This window comes from Pseudonaja textilis, chromosome 2 (assembly GCF_049901715.1).
Source record: "Pseudonaja textilis isolate UNSWEBS1 chromosome 2, rPseTex1.2, whole genome shotgun sequence".
Classification (NCBI taxonomy): Eukaryota; Metazoa; Chordata; class Lepidosauria; order Squamata; family Elapidae; genus Pseudonaja; species Pseudonaja textilis.
Window position 1 is genome coordinate 149,630,506 of NC_141991.1, and position 23,738 is coordinate 149,654,243.

A 23,738-nucleotide genomic window follows, 5' to 3' on the forward strand; every position below is an offset into this window, starting at 1 on the left:
TGTTTCATATTTAGAAGATCTCTATTTGTAATGGGAGAAGAGTGGATTATATACTTATGTACACATACATGCACAAAGAGCTGTTATTCAACCCTGCACTTCCAAGTCATTGGAAATAACTGGTGGGGATAAGATACTCCAGACAAAGCATCTTTCCAAACATTTCATGAAAGCGTATAAGATTTGACAGCCTCCCTAGGCAATTTGTTACATCCCTGCTCATCCAAATGACAACTTCCCCCTACCTGCACCCATCCCCATCTGTTGGTATTAAGCTAAAGATAGGTTTGAATTAGAATGATTTTTCATCATTTTCCTTGCTTTTTTCTGAGAAGAAAACATTTTTGAAGAGGAATATGCGCAGGCAAGAATTTATTTTTTAAGTGTTGTGTCATTGGAAACAAATAATAAAAACTGATGCTGCATAATGTCTAGCCCAGTGTTATATCTTGGCATCATCCTGAAAATGTGTGGACTTCAACTCCTTGAATTCCCATGGTAGCTGGGGACTTCTGGGATTGAAGTCTACACATCTTCAAGTTGCAAAAATTGAAAACCACTGGAATTGTCAATTATCTTATCTTGGCTTCTGTTCTGAATGTCCTAGTGGACAATCACTTATATATGAGCCAGCAGTGTACAGCAACAGCCAAAAAAGCCAACACAATCCTAGGCTACATTAATAGAGGGGTAGAATCAAGATCACATGAAGTGTTAGTACCACTTTATAAGGCCTTGGTAAAACCACACTTGGAATACTGCATCCAGTTTTAGTTGCCCCAATATAAAAAAGATGTTGAGAGACTGGGAAGAGTGCAGAAAAGAGCAACAAAGATGATTAGGGGACTGGAGGCAAAAACATGAAGAATGGTTGCAGGAATTGGTATGGCCAGTCTAGAGAAAAGAAGAACCAGGGTGACATGATAGCAATGTTCCAATATTTGAGGGGTTGCCATAAAGAAAAGGGGGTCAAACTATTTTCTTAAGCACCAGAAGGCAAGACAAGAAGCAGTGGACAGAAACTAACCCAAGGAGAGAAGCAACCTAGAACTAAGGAGACATTTCCTAACAGTGGGAACAATTAACCAGTGGAACAGCTTGCCTTCAGAAGTAATGGGGGCTCCATTACTGGAGGCTTTTAAGAAGGGACGGGACAGCCACTTGTCTGGAATGGTATAGGGTCTCCCGCTTGATCACAGGGTTGGACTAGAAGACCTCCAAGGTCCTCCCAGCCCTGTTATTCTGTATATTGTCCTTCTGGCCCAGTTAGAATAATGCTAACGAAACAAGTAGGATTGTGGTAAGGATTTGGGAGTTGTAGAGGATCTGGAAAGAAACTTGGGAGCTCATTGGATGCAATTATCTACTCAGGGCAAGAATCTATAAATTAGCAAGACCCGTGAAGTTTACAAGAGCATTCAGTATATGCTGGGACTTCCTAGCGGAAACTTGAAAGCAGTTTGAAAAGAGCTCTGCTGGGCTTTCCTGGATGGATATATTTGCTTCTTTTGTCCCCCTTGGCGGTGGAGGTTTATGAAATAAAGGAACAGAGAAAGCCACTCACTAGAAGCACAAGTTGGGTGATCCAAAGAGCAACACCTTCCATTCTTTTTTGCAGCTTCACAAGAGGTGCGAAGAATTGGGGATGGCTGTCACTGATTTTTAGATGCACGTTTACTGCCAGGAAAGGGGAGCAGTTCTTCCTCCAGTGTCAAAATAACCAGTTGGCTGGGCCTCTTGCACCTTGACTTTGAAATGAGGGAGGCTGTTTGCCCTTCCGCCTGAGGCGCAGACGTCTGGGGCTGGCTCAGACTCTCCCGCAAGCAACTGCTGGCTCCTTTCAGTTCAAGGGCAGTTTCTGCTCCTGGCTGAGTTCCAGCAAGGCTCCAGTCAGGCCCAGGGTAATGGTGCCCAGTGCTGCAGCTCCCCAGCCTCTCCCCACCTCCTCTCCAGGCTCCCTGGGATTAGGGGGCCTGCTTGAAACTGGGGCACTGAGTTGCCTGGCTTTCTTAAGCTCCTTACTCCCTTTCTAATTTGTTGCCAGGGCTGAATCCATTCCCAGAGATGGCTGTCAGCAGAATGGCCAAATGCTAGGCAGGGGGGCTCATCCCCTGCTGATTAATCCCGAGCAGGGCTCCTGAATCGCTGCTCTTAATTCAGGCCATGCTAAGCGGAGACCTCCCCCCTCCGCAGGCTACAGGCAGAATTTTTCTCTGTGTATGCATGCAAATGAATTCCTTGCTGACATATTAAAAGGAACAGCCGAAGTTCAGCAGAGCCAGCCTCAAAGCGGCAGCTCAGAAAATCTGACACCTGAGAATGGATTTTGCAAATCAATGAGGAAGGTATGGGAGGGAACTGGGGAGCTGCTGGGGGCTCCCCTCAGTCTTTTGGAGCCAGGAATAAGAGGAGGAGGAAAGGGCTGAAGCTCTACCTGGCGGGCGGCTTAAGGAAAATAGAGCAGGCAACTTGAACGTTGTATGTTGTTCTGTGCGATTTGGGGATCAAAGGTTAAAGTGAAATTTGCTTCTTGCTTTATATGCAGGTTTTTCCCACTTCACACTGGGACAAGGGAGCCGTTCGGAGTGACTTAGTGCTACTTGCTGCATATGTGAGCAGCGCAGAGCTTAGATGATCTTACAGCTAACTAACGCTCTTTTAGACACCAACAGTACAGTCATGTAAATGGGCATACAAAGAAAGGCATTCCTCCAGACTCAGAAGTTAAGCTTCATTGAGATCAATAGGTTCCATTCCAGATAACTGGGTAGAGGATTTCATCCCGAAACAGGTAAGGATCTTTTTCTCTCTCTCTTAGAAGTTTTTACCAAATAGCTTCCATTCTTTTGGTGTGCCGGGAAAACTCTTAAAAGATGCCTCTAAAGGGCAATGATTTGCTGAGTAAATTTTAGGCATGCTAAATGTTTGAGGACTTAGAGAGGGATAGGCAATTTGTACTGCTACAGATGGCCTTGCCAGTGCTGGGAATTGTAGTTCAGAAATTTTTAGCATGTTGTTTCCAAACTTGGCAACCGGAAGATGTGTGGATTTGTGAGAGTTGATGTCCACACACTTTCAGGTTGGCAAGTTTGAAAAACACTGATTTAGAAGGTCACTTATTCTTGCTGAGAATGGAAGAAAACTACACTCCTGCGCCCCAGCATTTGATGGGGAGATGCACTATCATGGGATGCATGACAATGTACAGAATGTGCATATTAGAACAAAGACAGTTTGAAATGATACAAGAAGAACCTTTGAGCTCCAAGGAGATAGGGAATATTGATGGGGAAATTCTAAACTAAACACATTTGGGGGAGCGAAGGAATTATCAAAATCACTTTAAAGGTGAAAGGTATAAAAAAGTTGTTATCTTTCTGAGAAATACAAATAAGACATGGGGCACTCTGCTTCTCAAGTGTTTCCCTCAAATCCCAGATTCCTTCCTTGATTTTTTCTGAACTCCTTATCACTTCTCCCACCTTGTGAGGGTGGCAAGGGGAAAGCAAGAAGTGTGGAAAACTTATATATATTTGACTGGTTCAGGAACATTTGAGGCACAAAATGTTACAGCATCCTCAACTGAAAAAAGGAGTGAGAAATGGAGGCGGAAGAAGAAATTAACTTCTTTGGGGGAGTAATTAGAGGTTGGAGGATGTGTATCATAAGTTTTTTTAAAAACACCTTTTGTTGTTTGTTAACATTTTAGGATGGAAGAAAAGAAGGAGGACAGCTCTTCTCTTTGCCATTCTTCTCCCTCAAAAAATGTTAGGTATCAAATGCTGGGATTTTGAACTGGCCACCAATTCCCACTCTGAACCCAGGGCAGAAATCTTCAGGTGTGTTGTGTGAGGGGTCTGCTTCCCCTTTTCTCCATCTCTGAATAGCAGTTCACAAGATTCCTGTTGGGGGTTGAGGGGATACACTGCAAAATTTTCTGGCTGCCACTGCTTATTACATCTCTTTACTGTTATCTTGAATGTCTCTTTAACGCTATCTTGCATATTTGTCCACAGGCTGCAAAAAGGCAGAGAATTAAATTGCAGGGTGTATGCCTCTGTGTGTGTGTGTGTGTGTGTGTGTGTGTGTGTGTGTGTGTGTTAGTTAATACAGGGTTTTGTTGCTGCAGCTTGGCTGTGTCTAGACAGCTGCTCTCCACCTACCCGCCCGCCCGCCTCCACATGCTATTCCTTCTCATTCATTTTCTGACAGGACTTCAGGTTACAAAGTGAACCCGCAGCTGGCCTGGAAAGACTGAAAGGCCATTGGCATCCCTTTCATCTGTCTTTTGATTTTTGTCTGACCCTCTTTTCTCTCCTCTCCCATTCTCTCCTGCCTCCCATTTTCTCTGAAGCAACACATAAAAGGTCCAGGGTACTTTGCTCCTTCTAACAGTGTCTCATTTCCAGGTGTAGGGTAGTTCTTCCCCTTTTCAAAAGCAAGGTTTTAAACAAAAAAAACCCAAAACCCTACTCCCTTTCTTGTTTTGTTGTTTCCCTCCCTTTTTTTGAATGGAGTCTAAATTATACATTTTCTTTCTTTGCACAAAAACAATTGCTGAATTGGTCAGGATGAACAATAGAGGTTTGCATCACACTGACTCATAAGGCTAGATTTTGAGATAGTGTGCTGTATGAACTCACCTGTTAAGGTTTTATATAAAACATGTTTTATAGCTTAGCATGTTGTACAAATTCATCCAGTTGCAACCTACCAGGAAACTAGGATTAAGTTGAGTTGCACAGAATTGTTTCCCATGCTGATTGATGTCTACTATTCCCAAAATTTGAAGTAGAGGGTCATCATGATGCTCGTAACACTCAGCACCCCTGTCTTGGATCAAAAGAAACTGCATGGATGTAGTGATATAAAAGTAAGAAAATAGTAAAATATCAATATGGTAAATAACAACCTAACACAACATAATACCATCCTGATCTGGAGAGATTAAAATGTCTCCCTCAGCTCCTCCTAGAAAGCCCTTTTCAAAAGGCCAACAGGTTTGGGGTTCCAGAAAAAGTATCAATCAATGACTGGTAGGGCCTTACTTGGGATCCCTGCAGAGCTATCCCCTTAGGGTTGGGATCCAGAGGGAGCCTTCTCTTCTGAAGGACAGGCAGAGACTGCGTGAGTGGGACAACTTGCCACAGCCAACTTGCTGCAGACAATTCATCCTGACCAACTCACCGCAGCCAACACATCATGGCCAACACGTTGCAGGACAACTCGCCACAGGACAATTTAACAATTCAATTTATTTAAAATAAATAAAAAATATTTTAATTTTTGCCATTCACATTTCATTCTGTCCCTCCTTTTGCATCCTTTCTTTAATGATTCTATCCCATCATTTCTTTAATATTAGTGAGTTACCCTGCAGCAAGTTGGCCATGGCAAATTGTCATAGCCCTGAGACTGTTAGAAGAGGGCAGACTCATAGATATCTATGTTGGGAATTATGAGAGGCTATAAAAATGACAACCAGAACCTTGAGCTGCACCTGGAAACAAACTGCTTAACCAGTGCAGTGCATGAAAGAGTGGGGTTACGTGGGGAAATGAGCAGTTAGGGTCTCAAATGACTGAACTCTGGATCTGGTGCGGCTTTCTTATACCTTTCAAAGGCAGTCACCTGTAGGTGCCTCATAGTAATGTGAACAGAGGGACCAAGGCATGAATCACAGTGCAACCTATTTATGGGATGACAAATGCTGTAGAAGCCTGTTATCTCTTTAGACAGAAATTTTTAAAATGAACCTTTAAATGTTATTAAATTTTTATTTGTTGTTCATGGTTTTAAGGTGGTTCTTACTGACCTTTTGTAAACTCCTCAGAGTTCTTCAAGAGAAAGTTTTTTTTAAAAAAAAGAGCCTCAGAAGAGCCATGATAGATCAGGCCATAGCCACCCTAGTCCAACACTTGAGGTCATGATATGACCAATGAAAAAAAATTGGGAAGTTACTAGTCTGGACTGCTGGTCATTGTAAGTACTACTTTGATTTATGGCCATAAGTGGAACCAGAATGATAAGAAAAGTCTCCTTCAAGCTGAACTTGATTCTAACTACATAGACACATTCATGCAGTTTCCTTGGCTCACAGCAGGTACAGGCCAATAGATGCAGGGCAAAGCAGGAGGAGGATCTAGCCGAATACCCACTTTTTTGCCAGAGGAAAGCAAACTACCAGGCATCACCCGCTTTCATTCTTGCTCCCCTACATTACTGATCCGCATGAACTCTGTTCCTGAATCTTTGGCCTATAACTATAAAAGAAGCAAGATCCCTAATTTAGGGAGTGTGGGTAGAATTGCCATGGCAGATCCTGCATTCTGCTATTGACACATTCAGGTTGAGAGTTTCCAGTAAATTCATACATCTTTACATGAACTTAAACTTCCTTAGGACCATTTTTCTGTTTTAAGCTATTGTGTGGTGAGGCTGACAACTGCCATCTGTTGGCCAAACTGGATAATAATGATGGGGACAATGGCAGAGAGCAGGTCTTCACGCTCTGTCGGCTTGTTGTGGTTCAGTTGCTTTTGAACCTTTGTGACATGATAGATAATGTTTTGCCAGATTGCTTTTTGTGTTCTAAAAATTCATGTTTGTGACATCAGTGGTGTTTTCCAGTCATCTTGTCTTCTGCTGGCTTGTTCTATTGCCTTTGATTTTTTTTAAGCCACCGTGTCTTCTCCAAAGACTCCGGTTCCTCCTATATTATGTGTTAAAAATTCTTATGCTTTAGCTTCACTATTAGCTATTCCAGTGAGTTTTTGGTTTTATTACATCTAGGATTGAATGATTGGTTCTGGAGGTTCAAGGTTCTTCCAACAGCTTTCTCTTGCACTGCAATTCCTAGGATATCCATTCTTCCTTGTTCGCCCCTTTGGGTGATCCAACTATGACTCGTGAGTGGGAAGGACATGGCCTTAACACTGCATACTTTGGTTGGCAATGTAATCCTCTACAATGAATAATTGGTGTACAACTCCATTTGAGTAAAATTTCTGTTTCAAACCTGCAGGATTCTAGGCAAATGGTAGATGACAGCCAAGATACTGTATTATAGTACTGAAGGCTAATATTTTGTGGCTGTCTAATAGATTTCTTCAGGCCAGATATGCTGGCCCTGTTTTTTACCATCAATTATTATTTCAAATGCAAATAAGCAATAGAAGGCAAATCAAGTGGTAAGGTGATAATCAAGGTGAAAGATTGAACATGAGATGATTCCGTACAGCTACTTTTAAGAAGAAACTGGATAGATACTTGCCTAGAATGGCACAAGGTTTCCTGCCCAAGCAGGGACCTGGACTAAAAGACCACCAAGGTCCCTTCAAACTCTGCTGTTACAGCCTGTTATGATTTTTTAAATTCTTACATAAAGCAGTTATTGAAAAAAAGATAAATACATTTATCAGTGATGCATGACCACTGTAGATGCCATACGCTAAATAAATAAGCAGAGAAGGGTGGGATTTGTCTCATGATGACATCACACCGCCATCCTGTTTGCATGTTTTAATATCATCGCCCAATTGTACATACTGTACGTCTGGGAAGGAGGCTGAGATGATGAATAAAACCTGCTGGGGGATTCATTCACTCAATAAAAGGACAGGAAACACACCAGAAGGTACCATTTCAGCAAGGCATAACTGTGATTGGATTTGCTATTGTCAGTGGGATTAAATTAGGCTGATTCATGACAGTTTTGTCATATTTGGTAGATCTCTGTGTTTGGCTACAAATCTGTAAATTTCAGTTGCTTTGAGGTAGACAGAAAAGAAGAGTTGATTATTCCAGAACTCTTAATTGCTCAGAGTGAGGAGTCAGACATTGGCCTTAAATAAACTTTAGTCTTTCTTTAGATTCTTAGTATTACTGGATTTTCAGTTCACAAGTCTTAGACACTGAACTGCACTGCATTGTGCCCCATTTGTGTAACCAGCCTTCTAGCCCCATGTAAAAATCACAAACACAATAGTTCTGTCCCAGACTATTATGCCCACATTGTATAGGGCACGCTGATAGGCAGGACTGACAAACTAGGCAGAAGTGGGTTGAAGTTTGAACTTTGAACCAATTTCAGCAATTGTACATAATGTTGTATACCCCCATTCCAAGTAGATGCCATTGTCTGCACTCCAATCTGTAGTGTAGTGATGGTGATAATAATAAATAGGTGGATGAGTTTTCCACCCCTGTTCAATACAAAAAAAAAAAAAATTAGAGCCAGCACATCCCTAGCAGATGGATGTCTGACTGAAGTTCTTCGGTATTGGAATGTCCCTCCATCCCTTAGATACTTGGTTCTGGTTGTAGAAATGGCTCATAGAAATGACTTACATTTTTTAATTCAACACGCTGCAGTAAATAACGGCTATCATTACCATTTTGAATTATTGTTGCTATGGATTAAATTCACCCTTCTGTTTCTCTTTGCAGGTAGTTCTTCTGGGTCTTCCTGACCAGCTGTCTCTTGCATGCAAACCATCCTCTGGGGAGTTGGCATGACAAGTTTAAAGCCAAAGCATCAGTAGAATTGCAAAAAGGGTGGGAGTAAGTAAGGCTGTGGAAGCAGCCCAGCTGTTTGCCAACTTCTCTCTCTGCCTGGATGTTCTGCATTCTTCTCCTTGCATCTGGTAGGAAGACCAATGACTAGCCAGCCTTAAAGAGTCTGAAAGACTGATCCCTTTCTCTCCTACTTGGAAAAAGACAATAGAATTAGAATAGTACCCTAGATTGGCAGCACCAGTCAGAAAAGTGAAAATACAACATTTTTCTCCTGGGAGTTCATGAGCAAGAAAATCAATTCCATATTACAACCATTACCACTCCCTCATTCCTCAAAAACCAGACTACAATTTGCTGCAATCATCTTCACAGAAGGCATGGTGCATTAAATGTTAACTATGAGAATTCCCACCAGAGGGAGGGAAAAGCTTTTCCTTGCAACGTTTCAAAAGAAAAAAAAACTAGATTAGCTGCAATTTTACATACCCCACAGTGGAGTTAAGTTAGTAATCAACCTGGTTCCAGATTGTGCTGTTCGAAGAGGTCTACAACTAATTTTACACTAGTTTAAAGTGTAAAATAGTGGGGTTTAAATAGTGGGGGACTATCCCTTGTATAATTGGATAGGGGACTCTTTCTACAAGCAGAATTTATTGTTAAAAATGGCAATTTACTTTTTGTAGTTCAGAGACTTTGTTAAATTTGTAGCATGGAAATATGCTTCCAATCATAATAATTTCTCTTTTGTTAGTAGATTAGCTCCCTTCAGTGGAAAGACACTGGCCAGAAATAGGTCAATACTTTTTCATATCCTGATCAGTGTCATGACAGAAGATGAAGGGTTAGGGTGATTATCCCAGGATAATTAAAAATGAGGTTTTCCTTATTAGGGATGTTAGTTTACAGTCCTGTTTCAATTTATATATTTCTGTTCCCTGCAGTTATTTCCAATAACATTCAAGCAGGTATTCTGGGAAAACCCACAAATAAGCCACCGTATAAGCCACAATCCTCACCCAATAGGATCCCCATGATTTTAACTTTTTCACAGTGATTTGGCTATCACTTCCTGCCCTACCACAAGTCTTAGGATTCCTGTATCCTTTAAGAGACTCACATCAAGAAGGAATTCAATGCAGGTACTCTTTGACTAAGAACCATTTGTTTAGTGACCATGCAAAGTTGCACAACAGTACTCGAAAAAGTGACTTGTGATCAGTTTTCACACTTCTGATTGTTGCAGCATTCCCATGGTCACCTGATCAAAATTCAAATGCTTGGCAATTACCATTTATTTATTACAGTTGCATTGTCCTGGGAGCATGTGATCACCATTTGTAATCTTCCCAGTCAGCTTCTGCCAAGCAAAGTCAATAGAGGAAGCAGGTTCACTTCATACTGCATGATTCAGTTAACAACTGGAGTGATTCATTTAACAATAGTGGCAAAATGGTCATAAAATGAGGTAAAACTTCCTTAACAACAGAAATGTTCGGATCAGTTGTGGTTGTAAATTGAGGACTACCTGTAGTTGAAGACTTTCTGGTACTAGAATATTGAGGGAGAGTCACACCAGCCAAAACAGAAAACAAAAAACAAGCACATTTGTGTAATAGGGGATGTGCCTACAGAAACTATTGTATTTATTTATTTATTTATTAAAAAGTTTTCCAACCCAGTCTTTGATTAATAGATTTTTAATACTTTGGCACATGTAACAAATAGTGCTGGTAAGAATTCAGGAGTCAGCTCTAGCCATCTTCCATGTACAGTTCTTTGTATCTCATCATCATATCTGTCCCTCTTTTGCCACAAACTCTCCTGCTACCTATTTTTGCTCTATTTATGCATTTTCTCACCCTACTGCTCATATCACCAAAACCACTGAACTACTAAACATTGCCCTTTGAGAGTAACAACTAAAAGATCATTGCCACATTTACAATAACACTGGGAGGTCCTGAGTGCTCTCTGAGTTTGGTTGTTTTCTTGGAGATATTTAATTACTCAACTAGGTAACATCATCAGTCCTAGAAGAGTAGGGTTTGCTCTCTGTTTATATGCAAATGGCTTGCCCTATCAGTGTTGGTGGGAGTGTTGTTTTCTTCTTGCTAATTAGTTGATTGGGGTATGGTTTACTGCTTGATTGTTCATCTGGTATTAATCTTAGCATCGGTTTATCTGGGTATTGATTGCTGGTGAGGGGCTGTTTTGGGTGTTTTGTTTCCTTTTTAGCTTTTGATTGTCTCTTTTGAATGGTATGTAGGTGTTGTTTATCTCTATATGTCTGTTGATGGCTTATTTGACATAAACCCCACCAGATGGTAGTATTGGTAGTATTGAACAAGAGTCTGTACATCTAGTAGTTGTCCAGATTTGTACTGTCCAGTTCTGTTAATCCTTAATGAGAAAGAAATGGTGAATGAGTTCCATAGCTGTTCATTCCATTCTATAGTATGCATTGTCTCCCTTTCATTCAAAAGAGGCAGCAATAGAAGACCAAACTGCTAGGTGAACCAATGGGCAAACCAAGATACTCTGAGAATGATGCAGTAGCTCCTAATCAGAGGGAGTAGTTCCAATGCAGGAAAATACTAGTATTGCCATTAGTGCATTACCATAGCCATGCACCAGCCAGTGGCTGTTAGTCGGAAGGATGCACATTTGGGAACAAGCTGGTGATCAGCTGTTCCTTAGTAGAAATAGCAGGTGTTGTTTCAGGTTTCTGATTGTACAGAGCAGCTTGCTTGGCACAAAAGCCACATATAAGAAGATTCAATTGTAATTTTTTTTTCCACTGGTGACTACTCTGCTTTAACTCCATCTTTTGCTTGTTGCTATGTGACAGACAGAAAGTCAGCAGGTGAAGCTGTTCACTACTACTAGACTTTGTGTATTAAATTTACCATATGTGTTCCTTTATCTATTCTTTAGCTCTACAAATCACACAACCTCTGTCCAAAAATGGGTTCAGCAGATAGCTTTCCAATCTGCAAAGGAACAAGACAAATGTTTACAAATTGGAGATGCCACAACTATGCAAGAAGGATAACAGGTAGTTTTCTCTTTTTTTACTTCACAGATGGGGTACTAGTGCTAGGAGAGCCTTCCAACATCCTGTAAAATCCAGTGGGTTGAGTTGCAATTATTGAGGGCAGTGCACCAAGGATTTTGTGGGCAGTGCGGGAGAATGCTAAACTGCTTCAGTGATATTCTTTCTCTCTCTTCCCCCCCCGCCCCCCCATACACAACTGGTAAAAGTTCTCGGGGAACATTCAACGCTGTCGGTGAGTTTTGTCAATGAGGTCAAACCATCGACTGTTGAGTGTACCCTGCGCTCTTTGCAGACACTGGAAGTGAAATTGCTTCATTGAAGGACCACTACACTATTGGAGTAAATTAATTGCTTGTTCCCATCAGCGTGTCACACTTTTGTCCCAGACTTTTTCAGTGTCACTTGTTCTGCCTCCTTCCAACCCAGTGTAAATCAACAAGCCTTAATCCCCCTTAACTCTCTCCCCCACGCACACTTTGCTGGGAAGGTTAAATGCTTTCTGGGAAACCATTCCTGGAAGAATCTTCTACTTACTGGGCAGAGACTCCAAAACTAAAAAGTCACAATCAACATTCATTCTGTCGGTGGGTTGTTATGCTGGTGGAGAAGCTCACTGATCAGTGAATGCAACTGTGGCTGAAAAAAAACTTGGCCAGCAGAAGAAATCCACCTTTTACTTTTCCCCATTGAGAAACTGCCCATTTATTTCTACTCCTTGTCTGGTTAGTAATGTCTAAGAGGACAGATCCCATAACCCATTCTGCTAGGTATACCTGAGATTCTTTCATGAGGATTAAAAAAAAAATAGGCATACAATGACACTTTTTGTGTGTGGCATTTCTATCAGTACTAATGACAATATATGTGCTGTGTTTCCACAAAATAAGACACAGTCTTATTTTTTTTGCTCCAAAAGATGCATTAGGGCTTATTTTTGGGGAAACATGATATCAGGGTGATCAGACCAGTGTGCGCACAAGAAGTAGCAAGCGTGCAGGGGCCAACAGTGTCCAGGAGCTGCTGCAGCCTGCCAACCCATTGTCCAATGCTTTCTGGTCTCTGGGGCTGCCCACCAGATGTGCCACATGGCAAGGAGAGACAGTGAGATAGAGTGGGGGGAGTAGCCACAGAAGGCTTATCCTGCGTGTGTAGCAGAACTTGAAGACATTGGACGGCCAAGGCCAAGTACACTGGAGCCACGGCATACTGCTACCCCTGCCCCACCATTTGCCTCTTCTGATCCAGTCGGTGGTAGTGTTGCACAACCTCATCAACAACAAGATTGCCAACAGAGATGCCAAGAAGGAGAGACAGGAAAAGGAGTAAGGAGGAGAGAAAAGATGACAAGGAAAAGGAGAAGGAAAAAAGCAAGGCCAAAAAAGAAGAGAAGGAGAAGTAGTACTATTAGTAGTATTTCTATTTGTGTAAATTAAAAGCATTCAGTTGCACCCGGCTGCTCTGGCTGAAGGTTCTTCCCTGTGGGTGATTTGGGAGGGACCAAGAGCCAGATGAGTTCATGGCTGCCTGAAATGTGCTTGCACCTGCTGCTGGACACAGAGTGGGCTGCCCCATGCCTCTGCTTATGCCTGGTGCTGTTGCCACCACAAGGTGAGGCAGAGATGGTGCCATGCCACAGCCTCTGCATGCTTGGCCCCTCCTTAAAGTTAGATAAGAGTCAATGGTATTCAGGGGAGTTTGGCGGGGGCAGAGCGTGCGGGGGCCACAGCATAGCACTATCCCCACCTCACTCTGTCTTGCAGCCGCCGCCCCCCAAGGCTGACAATCTTAATGGGTTTATTTGGGGGGTTAGCTTATATTAGGGGCATTCTTAAAAAACAAAAACATGCTAAGGCTTATTTTCTGGTTGAGTCTTATTTTCGAGGAAACTCGATCAACACTGAGTCAACTACTCAGATAAGCAGAGCATTAAAATAATCACACTATGAAAACAGCAAGATTCAGTCTCACATACCACAGTTAGATTGGAATTATCTAGCATTCTGGCTCACTACTTGGAAGAAAAGCCAGGTCTTCATAGTCTGGAGGGCCAGGAAGGTGACAGCTTTCTGGATCCCTGGGGAAATGATGACACAGGGCAGGCACCATGGCAGACAAGACACCATAGTTTTTTCCTTTTTTTCAGACAGTGGCTGATAGAATCAATACCAAAATCCAATTATCTCTTCCTCCCTCTCCACATGTTATTGCGTATCCTCTGTAAGAGGGAAACCACACAGAAGCTGCTACCTTTTAGTCTACATTTATTTTAAAAATAATTTTTATTAAAAGATTTTACATAGTCAATGAAAAATACATTCAAAGAAAGGAAAATGTTTAAAAATAAATGTAAAAAAGAAAACAAACAAAAATATAAAGACCAAAGAGAATAGAAAAAAATAGAAAAAGAAACAGAAAACACACGCACATCTTTAATAGTAAGTAGTGACTTCATTAATTGCACAAAAAATAAGTATACCACATAATTTTCATGATATTTTCATTTATACTAGCAACAGTGATAGAAGTTTAAAAAGTTTATAATATTGGACTGTTTAATTGGAAAGAAACAAAAAAGAAAACTGATACAACTTAAAGCCATATTTAAATGGGAAATATTAGCTCGATTATCCTTGCCTAATTCCTGAAATTGAGGTTTCGTTTTGAGAACAACCACTTTCATTCACCAATCAAAATGGAGGAGGGGTGGAAAGAGTGTTTCTTTTAAGCTGTTTTTTTTTCTTTCCAAATAGCATATAACTTTTGAAGCTCTGGTCCATCCAGGGCAGCTGGACTGATATAATCATCACAGCCCATTTCTTTCCCTTCTAGCCTCCTGGTGCTGGTAAATCACTCCCACTGCAGCCTCCCTGTCTCTCATAATGTAACCCCCTTTGCAGAAAAGATTCAGATCAGACAGTCAATGCCTGGCATAGAAGTCTCTCTGAAAGGCAAGCAAGCAAGAAAACCTCTGCTTCATCCTGGTCTTTTGTTTGCATTCATCATGTATTGACATCAAATTGGTGAGCTTGCAGGAAAAGGACTTACTGGTGCTTTTTGATGACTCCACTCTCAGAAATATACTGCTATGCAACACTGCTATAAACCAAAAAATTGAGTGCTTATCAAATATAATCTTTTAATTGTGTCTGATTACTTAGAAAATGGACTCCAGAGGATGATAGAGGGCAAGAAGGCCTGGAGGAATGTTGTCCATGGGGTCATGATGGGTCGGATACATCTTTGTGACTCACAACATGATTACGTAGAACATAAATGTTAAAGGAGACCAAAAGTACAGAACTGCTCAAAATACAGCCTTTGAAAAAAAATCCCATAGAAACCTATAACAAGATATTTAACATAATGTTGGGATGTCCCTAATTTAGAGCTATAGTTCTTTGCTATGAGCCTCCCAACTGCAACAAAATACATACCAAGCATATATTGATAACAGATCTAAGATAATAACTGGAAATAGTAAAGATCTCAACACACATACACACGTGTGCGTGCACACACACAGGACTAAATCAAAGGTCTAATCATAGTTTTCTTGCTAAATATGTTACCTATAGCAAAGAGACAAAGGATCATTCAAACAAATTCTTATCCTGGATTTTTCCAGATTCTGAAGGATGAAAATCCCTCCGAGGCTGAAAACAATATTACCTAGGTTCCTCTTCCTGTTCTAGTATCTAGCTTCTCTTTTGGACTTGAGAAAGCTAAAGTCTTGTCCTCTGTAGAAAAGAAAAGGCTGGAGGAATCTCCTTGGGCCGTATGGTCAGGTTCATGCCTCAGGGAAGATCCTGCTGGAGACAGAACTTTGTTTATTCCCTATCCAGGAAGTAGCTGTCAGTATTGTGAACCACTGGGTGGCATGAGCAAAAGCAGCTTCCAAATATTTCATAGATTTAATAGCCATAAGAATCTTTCTATTGTTTTTGGATTACTTTTCTCACTCTATTTTGCAGCACACTTCTAGCCCAGAAATAATTGTACAGCATATTTGATATTTTCCCCTGGACTTTCAATAGTATTCAGGATTGGGATTATGAAGACCATTTCGGAACCTTCTTCCCTATGATATTGCTTGGTTATATTTCAGGTCATTGTCTGAAATAACCAATTGCTTCTCAGTTTCCACCTCTTCATTAACTGAGATAGTCTCTCCCAGGAGAAAAGAACTTTGTTGATCTTTGGTTTAATCCAAGTGGCTTGCCCCATCAGTGTTCTTGGTAGTTCCTTGACTGAGGTAATGTTTTGATTGCTGGTTAGTATTAATCCTGGTGTTAATCTTATCTATATATTGATTGCGGATGGAGATGTTCTGGTCTTTTCCTTTTAGGTTTTGTCTCTTTTATGTTGGTTTTTGTTTACTTAAGGATTCAGGAGTGCCTAAACATTTATATGCACCTGTATATATCTATGTGTACCTTTGTGTATGTAAATATGAGTGCCTATATTTACATGTAAGTGTATATATACTACTGTATATATTTTTTTGAAAAAGTATGTTCCTTGCCAAAACCAGATTCTGGTTATTGTTGGGTACTCCCCTTCCTATAACTGTTAACACTGTTGCAAGGCCAAACTGGCAGCCTGCGGGGGTGGGAATCAAGCCAGCTGCCTTTAAAAACGGAGAGGGAAATAATCAGATCCAGAAAACAAGCCTTTTCCTGATAACTAGTGGATCTCTAGACTTTTGCATTCCAAATAAGATAGCAATTAGCAAAGCAGTCTTCGGTACAATGTGGGAACTCTCCTGCTCTAAAGATAGATAAAAACCATATTTTACAAAGTTTTAGAAAGTGAACGCATGGGGTTTTTTTTTAAATCACTTTCTGGGCTATGCTGACAGTCCTTGTTTCCGAAGGACTAATCATATCTTTTAACCCACACCTGCAAAAGAACATTTTTGCGCGCGTCTTGAGCTCCTTCCTGCTAAGGGTGATTTACAAGGTCCTCCAGCATCCTAGAGCCGTGCTGAAGTGCTGTAAAAGCCGGCCTGTCCTCCTTAACCGTCCTGTTATCTCGGCCAGGAAGCCGCGGGATTCCTCCCCACCTCCCGAGTCCCACCGCCTCTCTCCCGTCAACCCTTTTCTTTTCCTTTGCCAAATCAGACTCTCCGGCTCCAAGCAATTGTCGGGGGTGGCGACCGGCCGCTTCCGATAAAGCCATTGGCTCCTCCAGGAGAAGGCCAGGAGGTCTCCCATTTGAAACCCGCGAGCGCCCGGCTGCAAGGCCTCTAAGTGAGCAGGGATGAGTCCGGCCGCTTTCCAACTCTGGAGGGATTATTTCCAGCTGGCCAAGTTGGTGGAAGAGATGAACCGATACGGCCCCTCCGAAGAAGAGTCCGGACCGCAGGCGGCGGAATTGTCGCCGGAGCGGCAGCAGGAGCGCCAACTTTTCCCGCGGCGGCAGCAGCAGCAGCAACAGCAACAGCAACAGCGGCAGCGGCAACAGCTCGTGGACGAGTCTCCCTCGGCCGCGCGTGGGCGGGATGAATTCAGCTGTTCTTTCTGCAAGCAGAACGGGGAATCGCGCTCCATCTACAGCTCGCATCGGCTGAAGGACGAGGCCGGCCGCGTGCAGTGCCCCATTCTGAGAAAATACAAGTGTCCTCAGTGCGGAGCTTCGGAGGACTTTGCACACACGAGGCGGTTTTGCCCTTTAACCAAGGAGGGTTACATATCTGTCTACACGAGCTTCATCAGGAACTCTGCTGGGAAGAGGAAAAAAAAGGCAAGTCGTCGAAAACGCGAGCCGTCCTTGTTTCTCCCTCAATATATACTTGATATTACTTTTACAAAAAACCCACCCTTTTCCCCTATCCCAGATTTGAAAGCAACCGAAATGGATCGGCAGCGGTTCCTAATCTGTGAGTACCAGCGACTGCTTGTCACTACCCAAAGGATCTAGATAAGGGTCGATATTTTTTTTCTTCCTTCGATATAGCAGTGGCAACCCTTAAATGTTGCTTTAGGCGTTCAGTGGGGCTAGGCATGTCTTCCTTTCTTAAATCTAAATCGAAGGAGGACCGGGAATAATAAATACCCTTTGCCCATTTTACCTCTGGGTGGCATTTTTAATCTCGTCTCTCCATTCTCAACGTTGCACAGGAACGGGCTGACTCCGGTTTACCGAAAACTTTGTTTAAACTTTCAAAGTAATCTCTGACTGGTGCAAAAACCCAAACCTTGTGCTGTACAGGCCATGACTTTTAGACTGGGTTGCCCATTTTACAGAGTCCCCTCCGATTGCCGGTGGTTACCCAAAAGATGATGCTGGGTTATAGTGAAACGATTTACTGTGGCTTAGTTAACAAATTGGATCTGAGTGAAGTTTTTGTGGGAATCCCGATACACGAGAACAACAGGCCCAGCAATAAGAGGCAAACGAGAATTCCTGAGTGGGGCAAAACGTGTTTTTAGGGGGAGATGGGAGAGGATCTGAGACCCAGTTAGCAACATGTTGAAATTTTTTGATTATATCCCAATTCTATGCTGACCCTGCTTTTTATCCAGTAAAGGAGCCTGTAATTCTTATTCTGATCTGCATATTAAAAAGTACTAAGAATTTAATTGCTTGAAGTTTTAAAAATGTTTCTTTGGGAAACAGGCCTACAAACACACACACACACACACACACACACACACACAGACAGAGAGAGAGAGAGAGAGAGAGAGAGAGAGAGAGAGTCTTCTGGTAACATATATTACATATATGAGACTAAGCCCTAAGAGACACATGATAGGATGGTAATATCTATATTGAGGGAAATTCTACTTATTCCAGTAGGATCAAGGAGGTGATGTGATATAATGTGGTATAATGTTTCTAAATGCGAAATATAAATAAATAACGGTGGAAGGAAAAGGCATGGTGACTAAAAAGTCAGGCAGAGTTAAGAGATACAATAGTTTCAGTTTCCACTCCTCAAAAAGATTCTGGTAACACTTTGTACTGCTGCTTATTTCATCAGATGCATGGAGTAGTTTAATTGATGTGTAGGATATAAACACATTGGGGAAAGGTGAGGGGAAAATGGAAATGAAGACAGGGTAGTTATGCAAATGAAGGTAATGTGAAAAAGATCATACATACCTTATATCAGTTAATCACTGCAAGGGGTTCAAGCCTTCTGAGATGGTTAACTGTCATCAAGAATTTGTAGGCTTCTCATTGCTCCATTGTGATAGAAAAGCCACTGTTCCAGAACTATTATCTAGAGAGCTATATTGGAATATCCTGGAAGGTCAAATGTTTTGTTATTACTTTGTCTTTGATTGTAGTCCTGGTGTCAGATTTGTGTCCCTTTTTGTGTAGAACCCAGAATAGTATTGCTGGCAAATCATATTAGAAAAAAGATGCTGTTTGGACCCATGTTGGTGTCAGTGTCATAGGGACAAGATATCTGGATGTGTTGCTATAGGATTCTCTTGGTGGTATCATTGCCTGTTATTTCTTATTGTGAGAATTTTTTCTTCAGGTTATCTGTGTATAAGTATGGATATCATGACTAGTGTCTTGAGTGTCTTGAGCCATGAGCTGGAGATGTTCAATGGCAGATAAATTTTAAAGTAAAAGCTGTAAGAAAACATACAATAAAGAAAAATAGTGATAAAAGAAAAATTATGAATTGACTTCTGGTTTCCTTGCGACAGCAAATTGTTTTACCCTAACATTACATCCTACTTTCCTTCTTTTCATAAACTACTCTTTCTAATCTTCATCTTCAAACTCATAAATCCCAAGTTTTTATTTTTCCAAGCAAAAAGGTGTTAAAGATTTCCAATCACAAATAAATTTATTTGTTGATCATTCACTAATTAAGTTAATTTTGCCATTTCTGCTAGTTCTGTCATTTTAACCAACCATTCCTCTGTTTTTAGTATTTTAGAGGCTTCATTTTTTTGCATATTGGAGTACTTATGTTTAAAAATAATCTTTCATATGTTGGAAGAAATGTCCATCTGGGTTCAGTTCCAAGTGGGAAGACACTGGAAACATGGCAACTGTTTGGAAAGATGGTTTTCATGGTCGATAGGACCACATGCCTTGAAGCTCCTGAGTGAACCGAGAGTCCCTGGGTTTTATGCCCTCTGTTGGGTTGAATTTGAACTTGTATCCTGATTGGTTATCAGACTCCCACAGGGCCATGCAGGGGCAACACTGTAGGCTGTCCTGAGTCCCAGGCTTGGAGCCTTGCTGGATGATGATGTAATGAAAGGGTTTTGGGCAATTTCTATTATGGGTCTACCTGAAGGAGGTAGATCTTTGTTATTTAGAATAGACTGGCCCAGGCCTTAATGGCCCATTGACAAAGGTGGGAGGGCTGAGGTTCTACCTCTCTGAATTTCGACTTCTCTTTTAGGGGAAATATTCTGATTTTTTTAGTATATCCTAAAATATTTCATTTTTCTAGGAGAGGGGTGAGTTATAACTTCCAACACATGGCTCTCTTTTAATTGACCATTAATCCCAACACAAAAAATTATGGTTTTAGTTGAATGATTTTTAAAAAGCTATCATTGTATATTTTGATGCAATTTTTTCTGGCATTTTTTGTACATTCTTAACAATTTATCTGAAGCAGTATACTAATGGAACATCCTTTTATTTAAAAAAAATCACATGAGCCATATTTTTATGGTTGCTAAGCTGATGGAAGCTATTGGACTAGGCTCAAATTTATACTTGGTTCAATTCAGGATCAATGAATGAATCAGTGAACCCAGTCACTATCTCCCAGTTTAATTATTTTGCAAAATTATTGTGTAAGATACACTGGGAGATAAATTACTTACACTGCTCACAAAAATAAAGGGAACACAAAAATAAGACATCCTAGATCTGAATGAATGAAATATTCTTACGAAATACTTTGTTCATTACATGGTTGAATGTGCTGACAACAAAATCACACAAAAATTATCAATGGAAATCAAATTTAGCAACCCATGGAGGTTACACTCAAAACACTCAACCCAAGACTTACACTCAAAATTAAAGTGCAAAAAAACACTACAGGCTGATCCAACTTTGATGTAATGTTCTTAAAACACATCAAAATGAGGCTCAGTAGTGTGTGTGGCCTCCACATGCCTGTATGACCTCCCTACAATGCCTGGGCATGCTCCTGATGAGGTGGCGGATGGTCTCCTGAGGGATTTCCTCCCACACCTGGACTAAAGCATCCCTCACCTCCTGGACAGTCTGTGGTGCAACGTGGCATTGGTGGATGGAGCGAGACATGATGTCTCAGATGTGCTCAATTGGATTCAGGTCTGGGGAACAGGTGGGCCAGTCCATAGCATCAATGCCTTCGTCTTGCAGGAACTACTGACACACTCCAGCCACATGAGGTCTAGCATTGTCATGCATTAGAAGGAACCCAGGGCCAACCACACCAGCATATGGTCTCACAAGGGGTCTGAGGATCTCATCTCGGTACCTAATGGTAGTCAGGCTACCTCTGGCGAGCACATGGAGGGCTGTGCGGCCCCCTAAAGAAATGCCACCCCACACCATTACTGACCCACTGCCAAATCGGTCATGCTGGAGGATGTTGCAGGCAGCAGAACGTTCTCCACGGTGTCTCCAGACCTTATCACGTTTGTCACATGTGTTCAGTGTGAACCTGCTTTCATCTGTGAAGAGCACAGGGCACCAGTGGCGAATTTGTCAATCTTGGTGTTCTCTGGCAAATGCCAAACGTCCTGCATGGTGTTGGGCTGTAAGCACAACCCCCACCTGTGGACGTCGGGCCCTCATACCACCCTCATGGAGTCTGCTTCTGACCGTTTGAGCAGCCACATGCACATTTGTGGCCCGCTGGAGGTCATTTTGCAGGGCTCTGGCAGTGCTCCTCCTGTTCCTTCTTGCACAAAGGCGGAGGTAGCGGTCCTGATGCTGGGTTGTTGCCCTCCTACGGCCTCCTCCACGTCTCCTGATGTACTGGCCTGTTTCCTGGTAGCGCCTCCATGCTCTGGACACTACACTGACAGACACAGCAAACCTTCTTGCCACAGCTCGCATTGATGTGCCATCCTGGATGAGCTGCATTACCTGAGCAGCTTGTATGGGTTGTATGGGTTCTCCGTCTCATGCTACCACTAGAGTGAAAGCACCGCCAGCATTCAAAAGTGACCAAACCATCAGCCAGAAAGCATAGGGACTGAGAAGTGGTCTGTGGTCACCACCTGCAGAACCACTCCTTTATTGGGGATGTCTTGCTAACTGCCTATGCTTTCCACCTGTTGTCTGTTCCAACAGCATGTGAAATTGATTGTCAATCAGTGTTGCTACCTAAGCGGACAGTTTGATTTCACAGAAGTGTGATTGACATGGAGTTACATTGTGTTGTTTAAGTGTTCCCTTTATTTTTTTGAGCAGTGTATACTGTCCAAATAAGCCACTTTGAAAAGGTAGCATTTTTAATGATCTCTAGATGGCAAAACCAACTTGTCTAGTAAAATTTATTTTATTATTCAAATAAATATTTGAAGATCTGCTCTTTTGCTTTGTGACTCTTTTTGGCAAAAGTCTGCAACCAATAGTGTGATTGTTAGAAAGGGTTAGGAGGCAAGAAACTGATGGAAAAGGGCTTCTGTGTATAATTTGGATGCTTGTTTACTTAATGAGAGAGATTCTGAAACAGAGAAATGTACACTGATCTAATTAGGTTCCTTCTAGGCAGAGTGGGTTTTCGGTGCTCTGGGGTGAAAAAGGTGAATATATATTAAAACAATCCTTGGGGTGTTCAATTGTAATTTTAAGGCTGGGAATTGATAGACTTAGAGCCCCCTCATCTTTGCTACACAATTAAACAGGAAATTACTTTTTCATGGTACTAGATTTATCATTGTTGTTTATGACTGTTGATCTTGTTTTGTGGAAGAACCCCATGCCATTTTCTCAAAATCATAATACAGGGCCCATTTTTCATCATACATATTTCTTTGGGTTGCCTCCAAACATGGCATTCAGTCATGAGTCACAACCGGTAATGTATAATCCACAAACCTCATTTGCTCTTTTAGAAGATTGGGCTTAAATTATTCATTAAATTTATATGTTGTCCATCTCACTATCCAAAGTAACACTGTTAAGAGTTAAATCTGCCCATGTTAACAAACATTAATTATGCTTTCTTCTGGGTGAGGAAAATGTTATTGGAATTAGTGATATATATATATATATATTGTTTCTTTCAGGTGTCATAATAGCACTTTTCTGAAGAATGGAGAGACTGTAGGACTAATCATTCACGTGGAGTCACTGGTGCTCAGAAATCAATTTATAAACAACTTAAAAAGTAATGCAGAAAGGACTAGGTAACAAATCTGATATAAGCAATACGCCCAACACTAGCACATCTGATATCAAGAAATCTGTTTTTCCTCCACCTGTGTTCATATTTTGTTACAACTGTTTGAGTTGCAAGATAATTTTATGATATCCTCAGTCTTCTCTTCTGCATTCAACTAACATGAATGCTATTTGTTTACTTGTTCGTTTACGGTTCCTCATGTATATTATTTATGAGTTTGTAATTGTTTAAAGTATACTTGTTTTACAAGTTATTTTTGTGAACCAATTGTTTGGTTTTAAATTTGTACAGTTATTGTTATTGTTTTTGTATGAATACAGAATATTTTTCTTTAACTCTGGAGTAAAACTCTGGAGTAAAAAAGTAGGTATGACGATGGAATTTAAAAAATACATAAATCCACAAAAAAATTGTGTAGAAAACAAGAAATTATGCAAAATAAAATGGAGCATCACAATTGTTTCAGTAGGAGACATCTAGATGCTCATCTTTGGCCTTGTAATCAGTATTATTTAAAAATGTCCAATTTCGTTTGATGTGTGCTAAAATAAAGGATTCAGATTTCCCTACAGCCACCAACAAAGTGAATATATCTTGCCCTCCACAATTTTGTACTATTTAGATTCCTAATAATCTACCTGATGATATGGAATTATGGCAATTATAAAGCTAATATATTTGTATGGAATCACACTGCACAAAGCTTTTCTAACTTATCAATAAACTATTAAATAGTTAAACCAAAATGTTGTACATAATGTCTGTAGTATTTTGTGGTGTGACTGAGGCTTTTTTACTTCTATTTAAAAAGCAACAGCTATGCTATGCTTTTGC

General features: G+C 41.1%; 1 protein-coding gene across 11 annotated transcripts; it reads left to right on the forward strand.

Annotated features, from left to right (window-relative positions):
* The first annotated feature begins 1,216 nt into the window (after nt 1–1,216).
* NANOS3 (nanos C2HC-type zinc finger 3) lies at nt 1,217–23,650 on the forward strand. 11 transcript variants are annotated; one of them, XM_087925873.1, is made up of 9 exons: nt 1,881–2,345; nt 2,546–2,791; nt 3,710–3,839; nt 5,834–5,982; nt 6,860–6,982; nt 8,449–9,656; nt 11,452–11,572; nt 12,489–17,314; nt 22,789–23,650. In XM_087925873.1, exons 8-9 carry the CDS (start codon nt 16,832–16,834, stop codon nt 22,795–22,797), a joined length of 492 nt encoding a protein of 163 aa, XP_087781999.1. In that variant the 5' UTR covers nt 1,881–2,345; nt 2,546–2,791; nt 3,710–3,839; nt 5,834–5,982; nt 6,860–6,982; nt 8,449–9,656; nt 11,452–11,572; nt 12,489–16,831; the 3' UTR covers nt 22,798–23,650. The 11 variants fall into 11 exon arrangements, with proteins under 11 accessions (XP_087781996.1, XP_087781999.1, XP_087782004.1 ...); XM_087925878.1 differs by lacking the exon at nt 5,834–5,982 and having other exon boundaries at nt 6,793–6,982; nt 12,489–14,592; nt 16,693–17,314; XM_087925869.1 differs by lacking the exon at nt 5,834–5,982 and having other exon boundaries at nt 6,793–6,982; nt 8,449–8,645; nt 9,569–9,656.
* The last annotated feature ends 88 nt before the right edge of the window (nt 23,651–23,738 follow it).